General features: G+C 40.5%; 1 protein-coding gene across 1 annotated transcript in view; it reads right to left on the bottom strand.

The window, feature by feature from the left end:
• The window catches only part of LRRC1 (leucine rich repeat containing 1), a 91,041-nt gene extending 68,387 nt beyond the window's left edge, over nucleotides 1–22,654 (bottom strand). Inside the window, exon 1 of the mRNA XM_034436714.3 lies at nucleotides 17,311–22,654. Coding sequence (XP_034292605.2) covers nucleotides 17,311–17,469 — 159 coding nt within the window. The 5' untranslated portion in view covers nucleotides 17,470–22,654. The remainder of the gene's footprint in view (nucleotides 1–17,310) is intronic.
• Nucleotides 22,655–23,744: the final 1,090 nt, after the last annotated feature.

Here is a 23,744-nt window from a genome sequence, read left to right as displayed (position 1 = left end):
AAAAAAGTTGGCCATGCCCACCCAGTCACATTACCCCCAAGCCACGCCCACAAAATAAGCCACGCCCACAGAACCGGTAGTAAAAAAATTTAGAACCCACCCCTGTAACAGAAGCTCTTCTTACCGGCTGAGTAGATTTACATACTACAGGAAGTCCTCAACTTATAACCCATTCATTTAGCAACTTTTCAAAGTTACAATGTCCTTATGTTACTTATGTTATAAAGTTACTTATGACAACTGCAGGGTCCCCGTGGTCACAAAATTGTGGCGCTTGACAACCATCATGCATTTACTACAGTTACACATGGTCATGTGACTGCTACTGGTGACCTTCCCAGGTGGCTTCTAACAAGCAAAGTTAATGAGGGAAGTTGGATTTGCTTAACAACTGCAACAAAAAGGGTTATAAAAGCAGCCACCGTTCATGTGATGACTCATTTAACAACTACATTATTTACTGATGGAAGTTCCAGTCCCAACTGTGATCGTAAATCAAGCGCTACCTGTAAGCCATCGTTAACAAATTAACAATCGGCTGGATTAAGACAGGCTGAACCATAATCATGGCTAACAAACCATAATATTATAGAAGAGTTTATATAAAATACTATTCACTTACTGCAAATGTTATTGGAATTTACTTCCCACTGTGTTTACATAAAAATTGCAGACCAAGATTTTGCAGGCATTTCCTTTCTCATGTGATATGGTGTCTTACGTACTTAAGAACAAATGATAAAACCACAAAAACCACCTCTCTTTAAACCAGGACTGGTTTCTCGATCTGCATTAAAACTAAATAGGAGGCTATTTTCTAATTAGATTGTTTGCAGAGATCTGTAGCAAGCAAACGATTGCCAAATAAATTTTAACAAAGAACTGAATAGAACAAGGACTTCGAAAAACAAATCAGTAACTTGGGAACTGTAGTCATATTCTTAATAAAGTAAGGAGGGTAAATGTGGAGCTAGTCCATTTTAAAAAGGAAATCAGTCATTTTTTTCAGCTTTGTGTTTGGATTCACCATGCTAGTTGGCTCCCATTTAAATAAAGGAAGAATAAAGGGCTATTTCTATTTTTGATGGACATAAAAAGAAAATTTCCAAAACCACCCCTAACAATACAAAATGTTTGAACTTTTCTATTCTCTATATCAAGCTGTTGGGTTAGAATTCACCAGCTCATTGAACAGAAATAATCTACGGCGGGTTAGATGTGAGATTTGGTTATGCCTCACAAAGGAAGCTGGTGTGTTTAATACATATGTGTGACGAAAATATATTTTTGCTTCTTAGGAGCCAGCTAATTCTTTATAGAACTAAACAAAATATTACAGCAGAGTTTTTCCATCCACATCCAAGCATCCAATGTATACACAAAGAGAGTTCACAAGGTCAAATCAACTTATCCTTTAGCACACATAGTAACAAAAAGATTGTTTTATCAACTTTTTCCATTCAGACAAAGAACACTAAGGTGGAGTAAAGATTTTTCACCCTGTCATTATTGCAACATTCCAAGATAATCAGTGCAAAACCTTTTTTAAAAAAGCTTAGACTGATAAAAGCTTATGGGAAAACTTACCAATGTAAGTGTCTCCTTAGGGAAAAATAAAAGGAAGAATCCCTTCTTCCTTCACATTTTCTATTTATTAAACTAAATTGACACTGTACCAGTGTGGTGGTTAACACACCAAGCTAAAAACTGGGAGAGTGTGGGTTCCAGTCCCATTTTAGGCATGAAAGTCGGCTGGGTGACTTTGGGCCAGTCACACTCTCTCAGCACATCCCACCTCACAGAGTGGTTGTTATGAGGAAAATAGGAGGAGGGAGGAGTATTAGGTATGTTCATCACCTTGAGTTACTTAAAAAGTAATAAACAAAAAATATTTAAAAATCTAAATAAGCTACAATATGGTTTATTTGGCTATGGCTTAGGTGTGAAACAGCTAACTCCTGAAGAAGCTAACGTGATTCAACAAACCATGGCCAAACCATGATTTAGAAATATGAAACCATACCATTTAAACATACCAATGTGGGCTATTCCAGTACCATTCAGCATATTTTTTTTTTCCTATCATTTTCATATTTCTCTTTGCTACAACTCTTACACTATAGTAAAGGTGACTGGACTCATCCTTTACAGCAAGTAAATCTCGTTTGTTTAACTTTGACTTAGCATCCTGTGTGAACCTATCTAATTGTGGTTTATTTAATGAATCATTTCCTAGCATGATCCATAAATCAGATCTGTCTGAAACCATTTCATAAAACAGTTCCCTAATAACAAAAGAAGGTCTGATAATACTTTACACTGACATGAAACAAACATTGCCTACATAATTTGAAGATACTCTAAGAACTTCTACATCAGGGGTGTCAAACTCACATTGTCACGGCGGCATCACCTGATTGGGACTGTTTTCCCCTGCGCTAAACTGGGTGTGGGTGTGGCCAGCGTGTGACTCATCCGGCCCACGGGCCGGGAGTTTGACAACCCTGTTCTACATCAAAAGATCTTGCATAATAGCTATATAATCTTATACAACAGCTTATACCAGCTGCCATACATGGCAATTTAAAGGGATTCCTACATGTAGACTAGCCTTTGGATATGGGGGGTTCACATTGGACTCTTGGTTGTATTTGGTATCAACAATTATGGTACCCTTCTAAATGTATGGTGATTGGTGGGGGCAGCATAGTGTTGCAATGGTTATCCTTTTTTCTCCATGATCACTTTTTCCATCAGTTCAGGGGCCGGGGAAGGCCAAATCCAAAAGTCCCTCAGGACTTGACACTCTCACCTCTCCTGGGTAAGATCATCCAACCACACAGGTCAGGCTGATGACACACTGTTACATATCTCATCCCTGTCCTGAACAAGCAATGTATCTGTAATGTTACTTCAGTGCCTGGAGCCCATTAGGGGTTGGAAGGAGAGAAGTTCAACCCTAGTTGAAGACCAAGTGCATGGTTTTCATGGACGACCAATCCCAGAGTTTTTTTAACCTTAGTTCTTGAGGGGATATCACTTCCCTAGACTGAACTGCTTTGCAACTCAGGGGTTTTTCTGGACTCACTCAAGGAGCTGGTGGAAAACCACTGTGCCGATTCATGTCGTGTGGCAGTTGTACTCTTTCCTGGATCAAGATGCCCTATTTATAGTCAGTGATGTCTTGGTTACCTTATGTATGGGCTACCATAATGTGCTCTATATGATTGCCCTTAAAGACAAGTCAGAAGGTACAGCTGTTCCAGAATGCAGCTGCACAAGCAGTAATGGGCATACCTCAGTACACCCATTTAACCTTTCTGCTACAGAAGCTGTGCCTTTGACTTATGGATGCAAATCAAAGTGTTGGTCATCATGTATAAAGCCATATATCAGTGATGGCTAACCTTTTTGTTATTGCGTGCCAAAATCAGGGGGAGCTGGGGGGGTTGCGCACACACGTGCCCATACCCATAATTCAATGTGCCCCACTTGCCACGCATGTGTGCACAAACCTCCCATGCTCCCTCCGCTTTTGGCACATGATGGCACGGTGGGCACGGTAGGCCCGTTTTGCACCCTCCCCAGGCTCCAGAGGCTTTCTTGGAGCCTGAGGAGGGTGAAAATGGCTTTCCCCACCCCCCTGGAGGCCCTCCGGTGGCCGGAAACAGCCTGTTTCCTGACTTCCAGTGGGTCCGGAAGGCCCGAAAATCAGCTGGCCAGCGTGCTCATGCTCACTGCAGCTGAGCTAGAGCAACACTTGCATGCCCACCAATATGGCTCCGCGTGCCACCTGTGGCACGCGTGCCATAGGTTCACCATCATGGCCATATGTGACATAGGATCTGGATATTTGCAGGACTGTCTATCTCCAATTATTTCTTCCCATTAAAAAGTTGCAAAAGAGTTTGGCATGCCCTTAGATCCCAACTTAAAGAGTGTCCTCTGGGTAAGACCAAGAAGTTACACCTTCTCTGCTATTGCACATACCTTTTGGAACATTTGATCTGAGATCCACACAGCCCTGACCTTGCCAACTTTCAAAAAAGCCCTGACTGGCTCTTTCATCAGGCAATGTGCCAGGGCATTATATAAACCCATTACTAAATCTATGTGGATTGTTCTTAATGATTGTGGTTCTCCACCCCCCACAATGGCACAGATGTGTCCACATTGTATTATTGTGTATATTGTTGTTTTAATCCTTGTAAGCAGCCCACAGTCTTGCACAAGTGAGTAGCTGGAGAAGCTGAAATAATAAGAGTAAACAAACTTAAAGCGCAGACTACAATTATAAAAACAAAGCAAATTATCCCAGGTTAAACCATAAAATAATAATAAAATATACTTCAAAAGTGAACACAACAACAACATAGAAAGAGTTCAGTTTTAGTATCACTAGACAACCTGTGCACCATGGGCTTATCATTTCAGAGTTATTTCCTTACCTAACAGAAAAACCAAATGACCACAGGTGGACAAAAAAGCAGTGGGAGCAGAAGCATTTTTCAATTTCTTGCCAGCTTCCCCACTGAATTTCCTTGTGGGAAGCTGGCATGAAGTTTCAGAAACCTTCCTTCCTTCCTTCCTTCCTTCCTTCCTTCCTTCCTTCCTTCCTTCCTTCCTTCCCTCCTTCCCTCCCTCCCTCCCTCCATGTGTGGGGTGCATAGGAGAGGGAGTACACATTGGGAGTGTGTGCAGGGGGAGGTATGGACCAGGAGAGGTAACCTGAGTTCCTTCCTCCCTATTCCATCTTCTCTTCCCTTTCCTTCTCAGCAATCAGGCAAGTGGCTGCTGTTGGGTGGGGATCAGACCAGAATGAGGAACTGCGAGACTGCAAAATTGCTATGGGTCATTCAAATTGAGTATCCCGTGACTGCAATAGCAGCCATTAACACTGAAGCAGCCACAACTTTCCCAAATTTCCTTTCCTCAGAGTCATGGGTTCTGGATTTTGAGCACAATCTGAAAGTTAGGCCATTTGAGATTCCGTGGTTGAAAAACTGTTGTCCTAATGTGCATCATTTTGCCCAGTTGAAGGTCATGATTTGGTAATGCATAAATTCTGAACACTTAAGTACTTTTAATGAAATCTTACTAGCCACCCTATTTAGCAACAATCATTCCATATCTTTAACAGCAACATGATCTAGAAGTGTTGTAGTTTGGATATGGGTATCGGGTAACCTGAGGTAACAGTTCACATGCAGCCTTTGGATTCACATTCTGTGGGTCTCAGAAAACCTCTGACTATGACTTGCTAAAAATGGGGGGGGGGGCGTACATTTCTGCCATTTTGTAAAGGAAAAAAATGCAAGATATAGCAAATTTGATATGGGCAAATTTGCATTTAAAACAAAGGGGGGGGCTCTAACTCAAACTATTCTTAGAAAATAAAAATGTGGTGTGGATGATTAGAGCCCAATAATTTTTGGAAATGTACCCTCAAACGGAGAATGTAACTTTAAGTGGCAGAAAAACATCTTAGCAATTTGCTTTTTGACAAATCACTCTTGGTTGACTGACCATGCCGATCACAATACGGATTTGTGAGCAGGTAGGCTCATCCCGCCCCCTCCCCCCAGAGCACATATTTTGTACTTGTGCTCAAATGCCTAAAGATGTTTTCTGCCCCTGTACATGAATTCCTGTAGCTAAAATTTCTTACTATTACAACTACCTTTGTTGCAGTAGGCTTTAGTTGGTGAATCTCATGACTTAAGTTTTAAGAACAATAGATCTTCCAAGATGGAACTCACCTCATCCTTGACATTAAAAGAGCACAAATAAAGCATTCACGATATTGAGGTGTATCCCATCTGTCTTCAGACAGATCTTCTGATAAGGTTAGCAAAGTACAAAGTGGAAAGAAGAGTGAAATAAACAGCACCTAACAGAATGAACCCAGCTAATGCCAGCCTCAGTTCTGTTGTCATCAAATTAGTTTCTGCAACTATCCCCACAAAAGCTTTTCAGCATTGTGACCTAAAACTCCCCCAAGAGGCCTATTTTGAATTATTCTTCATTGCTACTGCAAAGTAGAAAAAGAAAGAAGGAAGAAGTCAGCAAAAACAAGGTGCTTATGTTGCAGACACTTTAAAATAACAGCAAGGTCTTCTTTTCATGCAATGAATAATGTATTACAACGATGTTTTTTTTATTATTTTTCTCTGGACAGGGATTTGTTTCCCCTCCATTTTATGTAGAATGAGCAGAAGAACAGGAAAGATTAAAGAACATCTGCTGTGAAAATCTCGTCAGATCACAGCAGAGAAAAGCTTTCACTTCCAGCTGCTGCAGTGAAAACCTATAATCAGACATTACTGGATGTTACTGTATCTCAGGCTAATTTAACTGCAAACAGGGGAGCACAGTTCTTTGACTGTGACTGGAGATGTGTTAAACAAGACATGCTCCACATAACCAGATTTGCACAGATAAAATATCTATCTTGTATTAGAAACAGTTGCCACTGGGTTTGGGGCATGATTAATACAGTGTGTATTGCAGCCCAGTGGATTCATTTAACCTCTATATCTGAATTTATTGCCCAATTCTAAATTCCTCAGAAGAGAGATTTACTGTCTTTTCTGAGGAACTTTACTGTTCAGAGAAAGCAGATTTGTGTTGGACCTCATGAAAAACTACTGTATTTCACCCAAGCAACTAAAAACCTTGAGTAAAAAAATGGAAGTGTTCCTTGAATCCCTGCAGATATTAGCCATACGTGCTGGAGAGTAAGGAAATAGTATTCCAGTATATTAGGATTGCACCAAGTTCATAATGTTGTAATCCAGCCTGCTACCCTTCCCATTTTTTAATATTTTTCTACTGGCAAATAACGTAGTCAAAAAAGCACCAGCAGTACAACTTCTAGGATAGAAAATATTGAACAATGTCATTTAAAATGAAAGTACCGGTATATCTTTTAAATAACGTAAATCACATTGAGAAAGTGCACTATTTATTTTTTAAAAAAAAAATCTGAAAGGTTTTTTTAAACTTCATTTGTAACAGATAAATATAGAGATATTCAATGAGAATGTGGTTTCCTAATCATGGTATTTTGTAGGAAGACATGTTTCAAATTATGTCTTCAATAATAAGCCACCAAAACATGCATTAAAATGTAGAATTAAGCAGATGTTTTGCCTTAAGTAGCAAGTAATCATAAAAAATGGGCAATAATGAGTAGTATTTGTCATTAAGCAATTACAGTTAAGCAGAGAGAGGCAGTAACTGTGATAGTTACTGTTGCTATTTTAAAGCCAATTCAATCAAGCTCTTCTAAGATTAAACTTGTACAGAATATGAGATCCAAATTGCTGCCAAAAAGGGGAAAACAAGAGGCCAGCACTGATTCTTTTTCCATAACACTAAACTCCCTGCTGTTGTTGATAAAAATTTGATTTGAATGTGGTAAACCTGTGCCCCAAGTACAAGTTTACCACATAGATGAAACCAGGGCATGATTTGCCTATTTTATAAATTATCATGTTGTATGCATCTATATCATGATTCATAGCTTAGTGTGTTATGAATATAACCAACAAACTTTTTTTAATAAATTTTAGTTTAACATACTACTTGTTATAAAAGAATAGACTAGACTCTCAGAGATCACACAACTAAAATGCTGTTCAACTTATACAACCTGCCTATAGATTTATGTTACTGTATTATAACTTGTAGTAATGCTCCTTAACTCATTATTTTAGTATGCCAAAGACTTTCCATGTTATAACAATTTATTGTGGGAAATGCACAGAATAGCTACCGTATTTTTCGGACTATAAGATGCACCAAGATTTTGAAGAGGTAAGCAAGAAAAAAAAGTTTTTGCCCTCCCCAGCCCCCAGGGGCACTCTGCAGGCCTCCCAACGACTCTGTGCACCCTGTTTTTGTGAAAAAGGGGACGCACGGGGTGGGGCTTCGGGAGGCCAAAAATGGCTGTATTCAGTGTATAAGACACACCAACATTTCCACCCTCTTTTGTGGGGGGGGGGGAGTGCGTTTTATACTCCAAAGAGTACAGTAACTAGTTCAGTGCTGTTTCTGAAAGGAGCTTGCACCTCTTAATGTTTTCCTATTGATTGTAGTCTTCCAATATTTGAAAGGCTGTCACAAAGAAGAGAGGGGCAACCTATTCTCCAAAGCACCTGAGGGCAAGGCAAGAAATAACAGATGGAAACTTATCAACCTAGAATTAAGGAGAAATTTCATGACAGTAAGAACAATTACCGTATTTTCCGGCGTATAAGACGACTGGGCATATAAGACGACCCCCGACTTTTCCTGCTAAAATATAGGGTTTGGGCTATACTCACCGTATAAGACTACCCCTCTTCCAACGCACACCAAATAAAAATTAAAAAACATCAACTGGCTTACCCACAATGTAAAAGCAGCTGTGCTAGACCCAAAATGGCCCCTGCAACAAGCAGGAACCTCACACAGCCACAAAAAGCCCCAAAAAACAACTTTCACACTTTACACACACAAAATTCCACATACAGCTTTGTGAGATTTTGTGTGTTTGTGTAGTTAGAGTGAAACACTACAGAAACACACTAAATCTCAGAAAGCTGCACAAATATTATTTTATTTTTATTTTTATATGAAAACTAAATTTAAAACTTCCTAAACTTTAAATGGCTAGGTCTAAAAAAGAACAACTAAAAAAAACCCCAATTAACTATTTTTTTAAAGCTCCCAAAGGGGAAAAAAACTTACCCAATAGAACAGAGGTCTCCAACCTTGGCAACTTTAAGACTTGTAGACTTCAACTCCCAGAATTCCACAGCCAGCTTTGTTTTGCTGGCTGAGGAATTCTGGGAGTTGAAGTCCACAACTCCTGCCTGCTTGATTGCAGGCAGGGAGTGGCTTGCTGATGGAATGGATTCAGGCAAGCGAAGCAAGGCAAGTGTTGCGATTAGCAGCTAAGGTAAGCAAGCTGGAGGGGGAAAACTTTTTTCCTTTTACAGGGCTCTGGCGATCCCAGCTGAGTTGCCTGATTAGCAGGCAACTCAGATGGGATCGTCAGAGCTTGGATCAATGGCTCTGGCGATCCCAGCTGAGTTGCCTGATTGGCAGGCAACTCAGATGGGATCGTCAGAGCTTGCAGAGCCACGTAAAAGGAAAAAAGTTTTTTCCTTTTACATGGCTCTGGCATCCCAGCTGAGTTGTCTGATTAGCAGGCAAAGCTGGGATCGTCAGAGCTTGGATCGCCAGAGCCATTTAAGGCTCGTCAGAGTCTTTCGGGCTGGTCTGCCTGGTTACAGGAGAACGACACCCGGCGTATAAGACGACCCCCGACTTTTGAGAAGATTTTCATGTGTTAAAAAGTCGTCTTATACGCCGGAAAATACGGTAATCAATAGAATGACTTGTGGGAACTCCAATGCTGGAGGTTTTAAAGAACAGCCATTTACGCAGAATGATATAGGGCCGTGATGGCGAACCTACGGCATGCGTGTCACAGGTGGCATGCAGAGCCCTTTCTGCAGGCATGCCAGCCGTCGGCCCAGCCCAGCTCCATCGCAAATGCGTGCACCTCCCATTGGCCAGCTGGTCTTCGGGTCTCTGCTGTGCATGCACGGGGGCAGGGCCTTCCCCAATCTCTGCAGGTTCCACCCTCTGCAGATGCTTCTCCGTGGCAGGAAAGCAGGAGAAAGCTAGGATGCGATAGGGGGAGAAACTGCAAAGATTGGAGGAGGCACGGAAGGCAGGAAGGGAGGAGGCACTTAGTGGGGGGAGAAACTTTGGAGATTGTGGAAGGCAGGAGGCAGCTAGGATTCAATGTGGGGGAGAAACTTTGGAGATCGTGGAAGGCAGGAGGCAGTTAGGATTTGATGGGGGATAAACTTTATTATATTATAGGATCTCCTGCTTGGGCAGGGGGTTGGACTAGAAGACCTCTAAGGTCCCTTCCAACTCTGTTATTCTGTAGTTGGAGAACTGCAGTAGTAGTAACCACTCTTAAGACACTAGTTTCACAGTGAAAAGCTATCATAAAAAATTGAAAATTAATAATAGGACAGCAAAATCCAAAGGTTAATCAAATTTCTGAAGACCTCAATTTCTATCTGGCTTAATGTCAGAAGTGCATTCATACTGTTTTGATAATGTTAGAAAAATTACCTATTATTAAACATTTTTTCTCCTTTAAATGACATGTTTCAGGAAAGCCTAAAAAAATACAATCTGTTACAAATAATGCATAGTTAATCCATAATTGCTTTGCCACTGCAGTGTAAAACTCAGTTTTAAACAATGTAGCAAAATCAAATACCTACATTAATTATCTTTAAGATAACCTAGTTCAAAAATAACAGACTATGGTGGAAAGCTATTGCTAAATGGAATTTATTTTAGGGTGCTGCAATTGAGAAACAGATCTATATTAAAAACAAACATTAAAACAAAATATTTAAGAAGACTTAAATTTGTTAATCTTACAAAAATTCAAAAGTTCCCATGAAAGTTTACTATTTTATCATCACAAAATCTCTTCAGATATAATGTGAGACAGAGGCATTCAAAACTCTAGATTAAAATGGAAAGTATTTGTTGTGCATTTATTCCCACATAAAGACCTGTGCGGGGTATACTAAGTGTGCTTTCCACAGTAATAGCAGCACATTATTGTATCACAATAGTAACAAATTACCTCATGTTTATGATGGGAGCAAAGCTGAACATGCTAACATCCTGTAAGATGAACAGAAGCCAAAAGGTGATTAATCACCTGTAAAAACATAAAATAACTGGCCAAATTTCCTTTATCACATGACCCTGTTTCCGGGACCGAGAAGTATCTCACAAACTAATTTGGCAGTATTCTGATTTACACATCACTGATTTTCAGAAAAAAACATTATAGGCTGGATTGATTCCACCTAAGCCAACCTATGCTTCGAATTGGGCTTGTTGTGTTCCTAAATTACACTAGTTCAAAGGCAAAGCAACCATAATAAGCTGAGGTTCATATATATATGAACCTACTCAATAATCTCCATGGAAATGTCTATTGCCAAAAAGTGTGTGAGATGGTGGGAATTGTTGTAAATGTCTCTAGAAGATGTGAGGTGGGGACTAGCTGGTCTAGAATATTGACCAAAGCTATCAGATCTATCCTTACAAGCTGGCTGAATATCCAGGAAAAATACAACAGATACTGAGCTCTTTAGAGGAAATTATTTATCTATTACAGTACATAATTAATTATAATACTCTAGTTTCACATAAGTAAGGCCTTAGTCATAACTCATAGTACAGTATCTGTTACATATTTTAGTGGCTTGAAGTCTTGCCATGACTTAAACCTGCTGTTCCAGAGAATCTAGATATTTCAAAAGAGACTGCTGAAACAACAAGGTAGTCACTCCATTAATAAAACCTGCTCGGCAAAAGTGCATTCTGCTTTTATTAATTAGAAAATATAAAGAAGAAGAAATTGTTAAAAAATAAGCATAAGAGAAAATTTTGGTGGTGGTGTTTAATATTTTAAGTCACTGGCCTGCTTTGCATTTCACACTAAGTTATGGTTTAATCGTGTTTTAACAATCCACAGTTGGTTAGATTCGTTAAACTGAAACTAAAACTAGATTATAACTATAATCAGTTGTATAACTCCAACACAAAGTAGGAGAGCCAAACAAATTCAATTCATATTCAATATCTAAGAAAAGTTGGAAGAACTGGCCTACTAAATCAGGGGTGTCAAAGTCATGGCCTGCGGGCCAGATGCATCACGCACTGGCCACGCCTACCCCCGTTTTAGCGAAGGGGGGAAAAGTTGTGATATGTCATGTGACGATAACGTGACAACATGAGTTTGATACCCCTGTTCTAAATGATCCTGAATTATATATGATCCTTAGGAACTCAGCTAATGGCTAGTGAAGAGGATTGCTGTAAGGAATGCTTCAAAAGCTTCTTCTTTTACATGTTTGCCAAAGAGTTCATAGGTATTGTACTGTTTCCAAATGCAATACTGTAAAATCTCAATTCAAGGGAGATCCCTTGACTCTATGGGTTTTTATTGTACTTCATTAGAAAATACAAAATTAATGGATTTGGTTTGTAATACAAAATTTGCTCTTAGGGACTTGTTATGGTGGGACATCAAAGAGAACTATTACTATATTATTGCTAATTTGTTAACAAGGAAAGAATGAATGGGTTCATGATACATAAATAAATAAGTAAAGTATTATTTGTTAATTTGTTTGCTGCCTATATCACTGTAGGGCTACTCTAGGCAGCTTTTAACAATAAAAATGTAGAAATAAACAGAAGTATAAACATAACAATAGCAAAGTAATGGAACAATAGAATAAGCAATGAAAAAGAAAACCATGAGAATATAGTGATATGAGAATAAAAGATGGACAGGTGGAGAGTAGAGAGCAAGGGAGGGGAAGGGAGAGGAAGAGTCTGCCATCAATCCAGCAGTCACCTCTGCTGTGGTACTCCCTGACTGGATCCTCAATTGGTCCCTTCTGCCAGGCCAATTGGCAGAGTCAGGTCTTCAGGCTCTTACAGAAGGATAGGAGGTTTTGGGGCAGATCTCACCTTGAAGGGGATGTTACAAAGGGCGGGAACTAACACAGAGAAGACTCTAATGAATAATGGATGCATTAATGACAACCACCTGCTCTATGCTAGTTTTCAGTTTACACACTGAAGACGACATAAAAAGATCATACCAGGAAGACAAGATCAAGAACACAATTTCAAAAGAAATTACTATCCCCAACAGATGCTTAGTTAACTGAACAAATTATTGTTTTACTCCACCAGAATAGAGAAAAGTGTTGGCAGAGGAGATGAAACGCAAACTGTGACAAACCAAAATGAAGGTGTAACAGCAACAGTTATCACAGTATGCAAATCCCCTGTGCCGGCACTTAGAATGTTTTATGAATACTTTTTAAATGGAATTACACTGATTGGGTTTTTTTTAAATATTTTCCAGATGGATAATGTGTTTGGATTAAGAGTTGGAATGTGATTTAGATTCAATTATCTCCACCACTCTGGAATCACTTTCAATTTTTGACAATTTATCATAAATGTCTGCAAGAAGGGAATAATAGAGAACTGGGCAAGGTGACTTCTGATAAGAGAAATAAAAATAAGGAATGTATCACATTTCTAGGGTCAATCAAGCTATTTACTAAAACTGCATTTTGTGGTAACTATAATGAAGAGGAGCTACCGTGCTATGTTTCCCTTCTCTAAGCATCCATAAAGGTCAAGAATGGTTTATCTTTGCTTTCTGCCTGTTTAGCATTTAGTTCTCAAGTTCACTCCCAACTTTGTTTCTATGAAGGATGGAGTACTTAAAAAAAAAAACCAATCTAGACTTCACATTAAAGTCTGCTTTATTTATTTTTGTTAAATTGTCAGCATAGGTGATACCTACATGTGTAGATTTCTACATACATCAGTTTCCGCTTGTTTCAGATGCCTTTATTATTAGGATTTCATAAATGGTGGAAGTTTATTTAAATAGAGTTTTTTTGAGAAAGAGAGAGCTTTCAACATACATGCATCTCTACACAAAATCTCGCTGCCTCACTTAATATACTTTTTTCTTGCCTCATGAACAACATATTAATAGAATCCACATCAGAGTTAGCACAAATACACATTTCCAGGCATGGAACCTTATTCTAATTTGCTATCCAACTGCAAAACACAATCAATTCAGAATATTAAGTGCAATGTTTGCACATCCCCCTTCTCACATTGCAAGGGGAAAAAACTTGAGTAAAAATTTGGTAACTATATATTTTAATTGCTAGTTGTCCTCTTGCAGAAATAGATCCACAGAATAAATCACCACAAATCACTAAACCCCTGCCAAAGTGCTGTAAAAATAGCAAGGGGGAAAAAAACCTCAACATCCAACATATTATTTTTGATTTGTCAGTTTTGTTTCTGCTTTTATTCTAGTAAATATGTATCCAGATACCCTCAATGTTTTGATAAAACTAGCCATGTCTAAGTATATTTTTTTTTCCTAAGTATAATGGTAGCTGCATAAAGATGGGAAGGTTTTAGGAGTGCTGATTCAGCATGTGTATCTGTAAATGACAATGTCTGGACAAAATTCCTAATGGCACATACTAGCTAAAAGAACAAGTATAGGACTACAATGTAGGGTACCTGTTCTTTAAGTTACATTTAATTTTTGCCGGTCAAATGGCAATTTTGCCATCAAAAAGTTGCTGTTTGGACATTGACCAGACAAATATCATTATTCCCCTGATAATTTGATTTGTCTGTTTAGTAGTCAGGCCACATTTGAGCTAACATGGTCTGCTTCATAACTGGCTTAACCTAATATAATACTGATTTTTATTTTGTTTTTTGCCAAAATTAAGTTACTGAAATAACTCTAGCACTGCCTTATAAAAACTATCTGCTCATCTATAGTTCACAAAATCTATAGGCCACAAAACTGTGGATACAATACATTAAATCTTCTATTAGAAGGAATGATTTTAAAAATACAACACAAAATTGGAAAGACAAACAATAGTTAAGCTGCAATTTTATTTTCAGACCCCTTATCTAATAAACAGTTCATTTTCACACTTAAGATGGAAATAAATTTATATCATTTGCCATTTTTTCCTATAGATGGTAATGGATCTGGATATTCCTGCTTTCACAGATAACCCTTTGGGAGATTGATTTAATGTGATTCTATTAAATGAGCTGTAGTTAAAAGCAATGTTTTTTTCTCTTTTAATTACATTTAAGATGTGTATTCCATGGGTAGCTTAGGAATCATGCTAAGTCCAAAACACATACACTATATTATTAGCATACAGCTGTGCCCAGGCCAGCAAAATGACAGAAGTACCTAACAGATAATTCAAAACTTAGGTCTAGTGTTCAGTATTAGCCTAAGGCAATAATACAAATAAACAGGAAAGAAAAAACACAAATAAACAGAAAGGACAGCCTTCCCAAACTGATTCTATTTTACTACGGAAGTGAGAAGATGTCTCCTCAATTCCTTGGATTTTTTTTCTTAAAGTCCAGGTTTCTATTATCCAAAGTATCCTTGCATTCCCAGGGGTCTGCTACCTTTTTTACTTCATTCCCAATTTAATCTTTTCACTATTTTTTTTACCAGCTTAAGTAATGTAAAGTTTTTAATTGCCTCAATAGCCATTTTTGTTCAAGTTTTATTATCCACCTGTACTTTCTTTAGTCTTGTCTATGATGCTGGACACTTGTACTTTTCCTTCACTATATCTGCTGCAGATTTCACCCTAGCCATTAATCTGGCATGATCTGTGTTGGACTTTAATCCAACTCTACCAAGAACTTTTCCTTTTCTCATAGAAACCACACTGCAAACTGCTTAGCTGCCTAACCAGCTAATCATTCTATCCTGCCACACCAGTTTGCCCAATTTGTGTCAGAGGTTTTAAAAACAGAAATGCAAGACAACATAGCTGCGCTGGCATTCACTTTCCAAATTTCTATGAAGAACATGGGAAGTAACTATAATAATGAAAGCCATTAGCTGTGGGAGGAAGTAGGCTTGAGGTCATAAAGAATGTTTTGTGGGCACATCTAAAGACCAGTTTAATAACTATGGAATAATTAGTGAAGCACCACTTCATTGTACATGCTACACTGCTCACACATCCAAAGCAGGATTTGATACTCATCTCCCCACAAAATGCTGTTTGAGCTGCTATATGGAAAATACAAGCTATGGGATCTGCGCATTTAAAACATGACATAACCCCTCCCCCAAGCCTCCTGGACTGGGTGCCCCACTCAAATCCAAATAAAGCACTAGAAAGGAATATAAATAGTGTTTGCTATGTCCCATGCATAAAATAATAGTTTGCACGCCCATTTTCCTCTCCATACACGTGCAAAGTATTCAAGGAAAAAGAATGGACAGACCAATGAAATTATATATATATATAAAATATATAATTTTATATCACGGCCCTAAGCATCCATGTCAGGTCTACATTTGGCTGACATCCTGACCCAGCAGTCGCTGGAGTAGACAAACCCATAAATACCCTGATTCCCTTTGTCCATAGGACACTGAATCCGTTTGGTCTCTAGTGGTTCAGGCACCAGGCTAGAAAATGGGAGTTTATGAGTTCAAGTGCTGCTTTAGCCAGGAAATCCAGCTGAGTGACTTTGGGCCAGTCACTCTCTCTCAGCCCAACCCACCTCACAGGATGGTTGTTGTGGGGCAACCAGGAGGGGGAAGGTGTGTTGGATGTGTTCGACACCTTGAGTGATAGGTTGGTTGGTAGGGGAAGGAAGGAAGGAAGGAAGGAAGGAGGGAGGGAGGAGGAAGGGAGGAAGGAAGGGAGGGAGGGAGGAAGGAAGGAAGGAAGGAAGGAAGGAAGGAAGGAAGGAAGGAAGGAAGGAAGGAAGGAAGGAAGGGAGGGAGGGAGGGAGGGAGGGAGGGAAAAGATAGATCTCAGTGGGAATCGTCCAAAACAGCCCCCTTCTCTTCACAGATACTCCGGGAAGAGAGGCCTCCGGAACAGCTCAGGTGCACCACACTCGAGGCCCGACCCCACGTACCCTCCTCCCCTACAGGAGCCCTGATGCACAAGCTGTTTTGAGGCTGCCCAGGGCTCCGAAGCCTCACCGTTTTCCCAAGGCAAAGCAGGCTGCCAAACTCAGGGAAAACTCAGGTCTTGTAAGCCCCGAAGATTCGGGGACGTCGTCAGGAAGACTGGAGCCAAAATAGACTTTTCCCTACCGCTTCACCCACACACACCCCCAAATACTCCGCACGCACGGACTCGCTTCTGCCAACTGGTCGAGTGAACAGGGGGGGGGTGGCTTTTCCTGCGGGGCTGATCGAAGTTTCTACGTCAGACAAGAGCGGGTGTCTCCGGGGGTTGGGATAGATAGCCCGAAGAGCGACTTAAGGACACGTAAAGGCACGGGGTTCCCTAAACGCTAAAAGTGAAAGAAAAAAGAAAAGTGGGGGGGGGAGGGAGTAAGCAGCCTGAGGGAGAGGCAGAGGAGGGAGAAAAGTGCTCCAGGGTGGTCGGCTTCATCCCACCCCGCCCCACACAGGAACAAAACTTCTCAAGAGGCCCCGAGGGAGCTTCGGTTGCCAGGGTCGCACTCGCTCCCGGCACGAAGGAGCAGCCCGTGTGGGCTGCCTCCTTCCCAGTTGGGAAAGGGAGAAAGGCGGCTGAGCGGCGACTTCGCGAGGAAAGTTCGCTTTTCTTCCCCTCTCCTCTCCGCTCCCCCCCCCCCGCCACACACACCATCCTCTTCCTCCTCCCTCACCTTAGGCAGCTCTCGAAGCTGGTTGGCGTCCAGCAGGAGTTCTTCTAAGCTGCGGCTGTAGCGGTAGATTTCCTCCGGCACGGCGGCCAGCGAGCAGTGGCGCTTATCGATCATCTCCACATGACGGTTGCACCGCCACAGCGGGATGCAGTGGAACATAGCGGCGGCGGCGGCGGCGAAGCGGCGGCGGTGGCAGAGCAACAACGCCCGCCCGCTCGCCCGCCTCCCTCCGCCTGCCAGACACCCGCCGAAGCCGCGCAGGGCAGGGGAGGCGCGCGCCGCCGGGTCCTTCGGCTGCCCCCGCCTGTCCTCGCCGCTCTCCTCCTCGTCTGAAAGGCGCGTTCCGCAGCCACCCGAGCGTCTGCCTTGGGAGACCCACGGGGCGAAGGGGTGGCTGGCCGAGCCCGCCCCTTAGCAACCCCGCCGACGCCGTCTCCCCACGGCCGCCCTTCCCTGGCGCCCTCTCCTCCGCCTCGTCCTCGCAACTCGTCCCCGAGAGGCAGAAAGAAGCGGCGGCGACGGCGGCGGCTTCTGAAATCGATCCGGGGAGGACGGGCGGCTGAGGAGGCACTTTCTCCCCTTTCAGCGCCTTGTGCGGTCGCCGAAAGAGCCAAGTGGCAATTGCTCGGGAGAGCAAAGAAGACAAGGGGCTGAAGAAAATCTTCCTCCGGTTGCTTCTTACGGGGAGCTGCTGGTTGCACCGGTCGCAGCGCGAAGTCGCAAGTCCCGGGCTGGCTTCCGAAGGCGCTGGGCTGGCTGCTGGCTAGAGCTGAGGCACCTTTGGGAAGGGTGGTTTTTTTTTCCCTCCCATTCCAGTGTCTGACCCGGAACAGCCGCTCTCCCTCCTCCTCGTCCTCCTCCTCCTCCTCCTCCTGCGTACTCGCTCGCTCCCTTTCTCTTCCCAAGCTGACATCATCAGCGCCTGGGCCCGCCCCTTCTTTCCTCGCTCCTATGCTGGTATTTGACCCCCAGGTCGGGTGACACCGGCGGCGGCGGAGGAGGGCGCCTTCTTGCCAGTCTTCGCGGCTGGCAACTTCGGACGAAATCGGCCCGGGAGCGGGCATGGAGCGACGAGGGAAGTCTTCTCTAAAAAGTTTCGCCTTTGTTAGAAACGCGGCCGTCGGCACGCCGTCTCCCCCGCGCGCTACTTTTGCAAAACACAAGTTTTCGGAAAGCGAGGTTTTTCTGTCAAGGTGCCTCGCGCGGTCTTTCGCATCTTTTAACTCGGAAGGAAGTTTTGGGGTTGTGAGACGAAGGTCGCCACCCTCGAGTCTTCAAAGGATCAAGCGGGCCCGCTACTTTCTCTAGAGTTCTGCAGTCGAAGGTTATATGGAAGCAAAGTGGGTGTGATATAGGAGAAAAGTGTTTCCATATGGCCATTTAAAAAAAAAAATGAACTTGAACAAATGGCAAGTCCTCGGTAAACTTCGTTGTTTTTGTTTAAGTGAGCAGAGAGTTAAGAGTTTGCACACAGCTATAATGTGAAATCCTTTTGGCTTCAATTACTTTGTTGAACTATCAGATTCTTCTGTTTTGTCTGGTGGATTATGGTGATGGTCCTCAATTTACAACCACAATTGAGCCCAACATTTCTGTTGCTAAACCAGACAGTTGACAAGTGAGTTTGCCCCATTTTACGACCTTTCTTGCCTCTGTTGTTAAGCAAATCACTGCAGCTAAGTTAGCAAAATGGTTGTAAAGTGAATATGGCTTTCCCATTCACTTTGCTTGTCAGAAGGCGCAAAAGGTGATCGATCCCATGACCCTAAGACACTGCAACTGTCATGAATATGAGTCATTTCCCAAGGATTTGAATTCTGATCATGTGACACGGAGATGCTGCAATGGTCATAAGTGTGAAAAACGATCATAAAATACTTTTCAGTGTCGTAACTTCAAATGGTCACTGTTGTAAGTCAAAAACTACCTGTACTACAATCCTGCAAGGTAAATTAGGATTAGAAATGATATGAGGCCAGGAATCCACAAATTATATCCAGTATTGATCACTAAAAATGTTTCTAGTAGTCACCAGAAATACAATATAATATTTCTGGGCTGATGGTAAGTACCTTTCCTTTCCATTGAATAAGTGTAGCCTCTATCCAAAGTCAAGGAGAACAGATAATTGTAAAGGTGTTGCTTTTGCAAAACTCTGAAATTGTTTGTTCCTTTTTTGAAGTTAAATACTCTCCCAATTTCCTAGCAAATTAAACCTACACATATACCTTCTCTCTTCTGTAAAATACAGCCTCCTGGATTCCCAGTTAAACTAATAATACCCACGTCCATAAATGAAAAACACATTTTTCAACTACTTGTTCTTTAAGCTCTTTTTAGTAATAGCAAAGATTTCCAGTTTTGCAGTTGGAGCAAAAAAAATGACCCTGGATTTCCATAAGCTAAATAAAACAATTGAATGGACATGGAGAAGGATTTGTGAAAAGGATTTATTTGCAAATGTAACTAGAAGACACAGGTTCCAGTCCTTATCATTCTCTTAAACCCATCCTTTTCCCAATACAATTCACACACTCTTCTTCAGATATTTTGTAGCCAATGTCCTTTGTATCTGATACAGTGGTCAACATAGCTGCTACTTGAATGCATTGATAGGCATTTTATGAGTGCCTTCACAGAAAAACAAAAGCATTAGTCCACTTCAACAGTGCCGTGTGGTCTATGAGCCATGGGTTTTGAAACTCATGCCAAAAGATTGCACAAGAGGCCTTTAAGTTCAAATGTCATGGATAGGATTAGTGTTCAGTTTTTTTTTTCATTCTCCCACATTAACAGCTGCTTACATCTGACTCATGCAGGACATCAGCCCTATTGCACCATCCAGAATCTATTATTTAGGGTACATTCAACAGTGTTTGTACCCCTGATCCTCTGGGTTTGCCTATTGCAATAATGTGGAATATCCAGGCCCTCAAATAAATAACAGCAGTGCCAATTTTGAGAGGAAAGAGAGAAGCTATCAGTTCAGTTGGAGTTCAAGTTCATTTAAGGCAAAGGTGGACTACCTGCAAATCTAAAGACTGCCATTGAACTGTTGGAAATTGCTAGTGTTTTTTCCTTGCCATTTTGAAGCAAGAAATACATAAGATAGTGCTGCCTTCTTGCCATTACTAGGCATGGGTTAATATTATATGAATAAAATAATGCAGGCTTTAACATAATTTTAAAAGCAAACAAAGATGTCAACATTCTCATATAGTCAGAAGTAAAATAAATAAAAATAGCCATTTCTATTTTGCTTTACCACTAAGCCAATTATTATTCCCGGTTTATTCTCCTCTGACCCCAATGAAGTATGACTCTGAACACTAGTAGTTGTCAATTGGGGGGGAGGGTTTGTCATCTAATGGGAGTTGTAATGGCACAACATGAACTCTGCCCCACATATACTTAACTACAGCATTGTGACACAAGGGAAGTGCAAAGAGTTAGAATTTGCATCATGACATCAAAGCACAGATTTCATGTTTTTTGCATCATTGTGCTTAGAAACGGATGCCTACAGCACTGAACCCCCAAAGCTTATTTTTTGAAAAAACTACTGTAGTGTTCAAATTACAGAGGAAAATAGGTGCTCCTTTAGTAAAATCCTCCTGCACCTGATTTTCTCATACATATCAATATTGTATCTCACACATACCTTTTTATGTAGCTAAGAAAATCACCAAAAGTGGAACTAGAATTCTCCCGTCTCCCTGCTGTAATTTGAGTGTGTGTATGTTGTGGGGGAGGGGGAGCCTTCAAGTACTAAAAATCAGTAAGGGCTGAAATAATTAAATCAAGAGTACGACTAGGACTCAAAGCAAGCTAAGGCATTACACTAGTAGAAGACTGAAGACGAGCAGATAAACAAGGAAACATTAGGCGTTAGATGTTAAGTCTGGAATAAGTCTGATATGTCCATAGTTTCTAAAGGTTAGTGGCTACATACATACTTGGTATGCTTAACGAGAACCAAATAAACCACATTAGAGTGCACATGTTAACAACAGAAAAAGGATATATATATAAGTGTTGTATGTTTTGTGTTTTGTGTTTATTTTAATGTGTTTATAATAAAAAACTTTTTTTAAAAAAAAGAGTGAACATAGCCACTTGTGGTTTCAGCAAATCTAAACTTAGTGTGATGTTTGAATATTGATTAGAATTAACCTTAGCCGGGCCAACAGGTTCCCATTCCTGCTTACGCTGTCATAACAATGCAGGAAAGAATACATCCTACATTTTTAGTATAAACAGTCTTACACCTGGCCCAATGCACATTCTTTAAATGCTTTTTGCAAAAAACAGTGATATCCTGGAAAACATACAAATTTGAGTATAACACTGATAAAGAAACATAGTGATATGTGCATTTTAGCAACTAGTAAATAATCATTCTTAGTAACGTACGAACGACAATCATAAGAACACACTTATCAACAAGACATTTCCAAATGACTATGCCCAGAGTTTTACTGTACCTCTTTTATGAGCTATATAGTATTAATAGCTAATATAATCATTTTAACATTTGTGACCCAGTGATGTACAGATTGAGTAGCAGGAAGTCCCAAGTTCAAGTCCATTTTCAGCAAAATCTATAAATATTTACCATATATTTTAGAGTATAAGACGCACTTTTTCTCTCCTAAAAGAAGGTGAAAATGTTGGTGTGTCTTATACACCAAATACAGCCATTTGTTGCCTCCTGAAGCCCCACCCCGCAAAAATGGGGTGCGCAGAGGGTTTGGGAGGGCAAAACCGGGCATTTTTGCCGTCCCCCAGCCCCCAGGAGAACTCTGCAGGCCTCCCAAACCCTCTGCGCGCCCTGTTTTTCGCAAAGTGCTCCTAGGGTCTAGGGAGGGCAAAAACCTTTTTTTTCTTACTTACCTCTTCGAAATCTTGGTGTGTCTTATAATCTGAAAAATATGATATATTGTTCTTCCTGTTAGCTTTCAGTTTAACCCTAATAGTAAAATGTGTTTATAGTAAACTGTCTAGGACATTTTCTTGTTTTCCTAAATTGGAAGTTAATATATTAAGATGCAATAAAACCTTGTTGGTTTTATGTGTGCATGTGTTTGTGCTAATGTTGGCTATTTTCTAGAAATGGATCTGGTGGTAGTTCAAGCCTTCAATATACTTTATTATTTGCTATCACAACAGTTTCACTCCATTATGCTATGGCACTTCTTAAATATATAAATCTGTGAAATCCTATTGAGCTCCTCTGGGCTTCCAACTTTTACTGAATGAAACCACAATCTCCATGTATCAGTCAGATATTAACTGATTTTCATCCACTGGATCTAAATTCTACATCTTTTTAATAAAGGTATATTCTTTATTAAGTGTTTTAAATAATGAAAAGTGTTACCAAAGGAAAGAGTAATTTTTCATGGTTAGTGCTCCTGCACTTTTTATGTTCTCTCCAAGCATTCCAGAAACCACTAATCAGAAATTTCAATATGTTGAACAGAGCTTAGGGTAGATTAGACTGATGCTTATTTGCTATTTGAAAGCTGTGGGAGATAACCAGCAAAACTATCACCTCCCCTTGGGGAGGTATGCATGGAGGTGGGGAGTGAAATCTGGAGAATCCTTTTCCATATCAGGAATGCAGTTGTTTGCTTTATAAAACTGGTGCCATGAAATCAGGAGATCTTCAAAAGTTGGTTGGTGAATAAGAAACAATATATCAATAAACTTCATAATTACAGAAGTCTCTTATTCAATCCATTATTTATGCCCAGAACCCCCCAAAGCAAGTTATAGATGTTGGATAAAACAATTTTAAGAAATAAAATATTTAATAAATACTAAATGATAGACTTAAAAGCTCAACCCACTGAGCTGTTACTAAAAGCCTTGTGAAATCAAGCTGGAATAATTACAATTGGAAGAGTAATCAACCCCTATTGCTCCTTAAAGGCCTTTGTGCAGGTCTACACACAAAAGTATTAAGAGATATTTTTCACCTCTCTTACCTTTTAGTTCATATATTGTATTTCTTGAATTAAATACAATGATGTAAATCACAGTTTACAAGTCCTAGTGGCTGGTTTGATATATTACACCAAACTAAACAAAGCAGGACATGTTTATATGGTATTCTAATCCATTCTATGCAGTGGTGAGTTGCCCCTGGTTTAGACCGGTTCGCTACCTGTAATAGTAGTAATAATTATACATTTTAATATATAAATAATATATAATATAAAATAACGAGTGCAGTTTACAATCAGATGAAATGCAGATATATGGGTGCAGGTATGTGGATAAAAAAAATAAGTGATTTCTATCTACATTGGCATTATAGGAGAGCTGAAGGGAGAGAGATGGATTTGAGAACTTGGTCTGTGATACCTAATTTTCTCCCATCCCCAGTAACAATACAAATTATCATTTGATGATGTATAAAAGGATTGACA

Source organism: Pantherophis guttatus, chromosome 1, assembly GCF_059756535.1.
Source record: "Pantherophis guttatus breed Tessera chromosome 1, ASM5975653v1, whole genome shotgun sequence".
NCBI lineage: Eukaryota > Metazoa > Chordata > Lepidosauria > Squamata > Colubridae > Pantherophis > Pantherophis guttatus.
The sequence above is the reverse complement of the archived record's forward strand: the minus strand, read 5'-3'. Positions and strand labels throughout refer to the sequence as shown.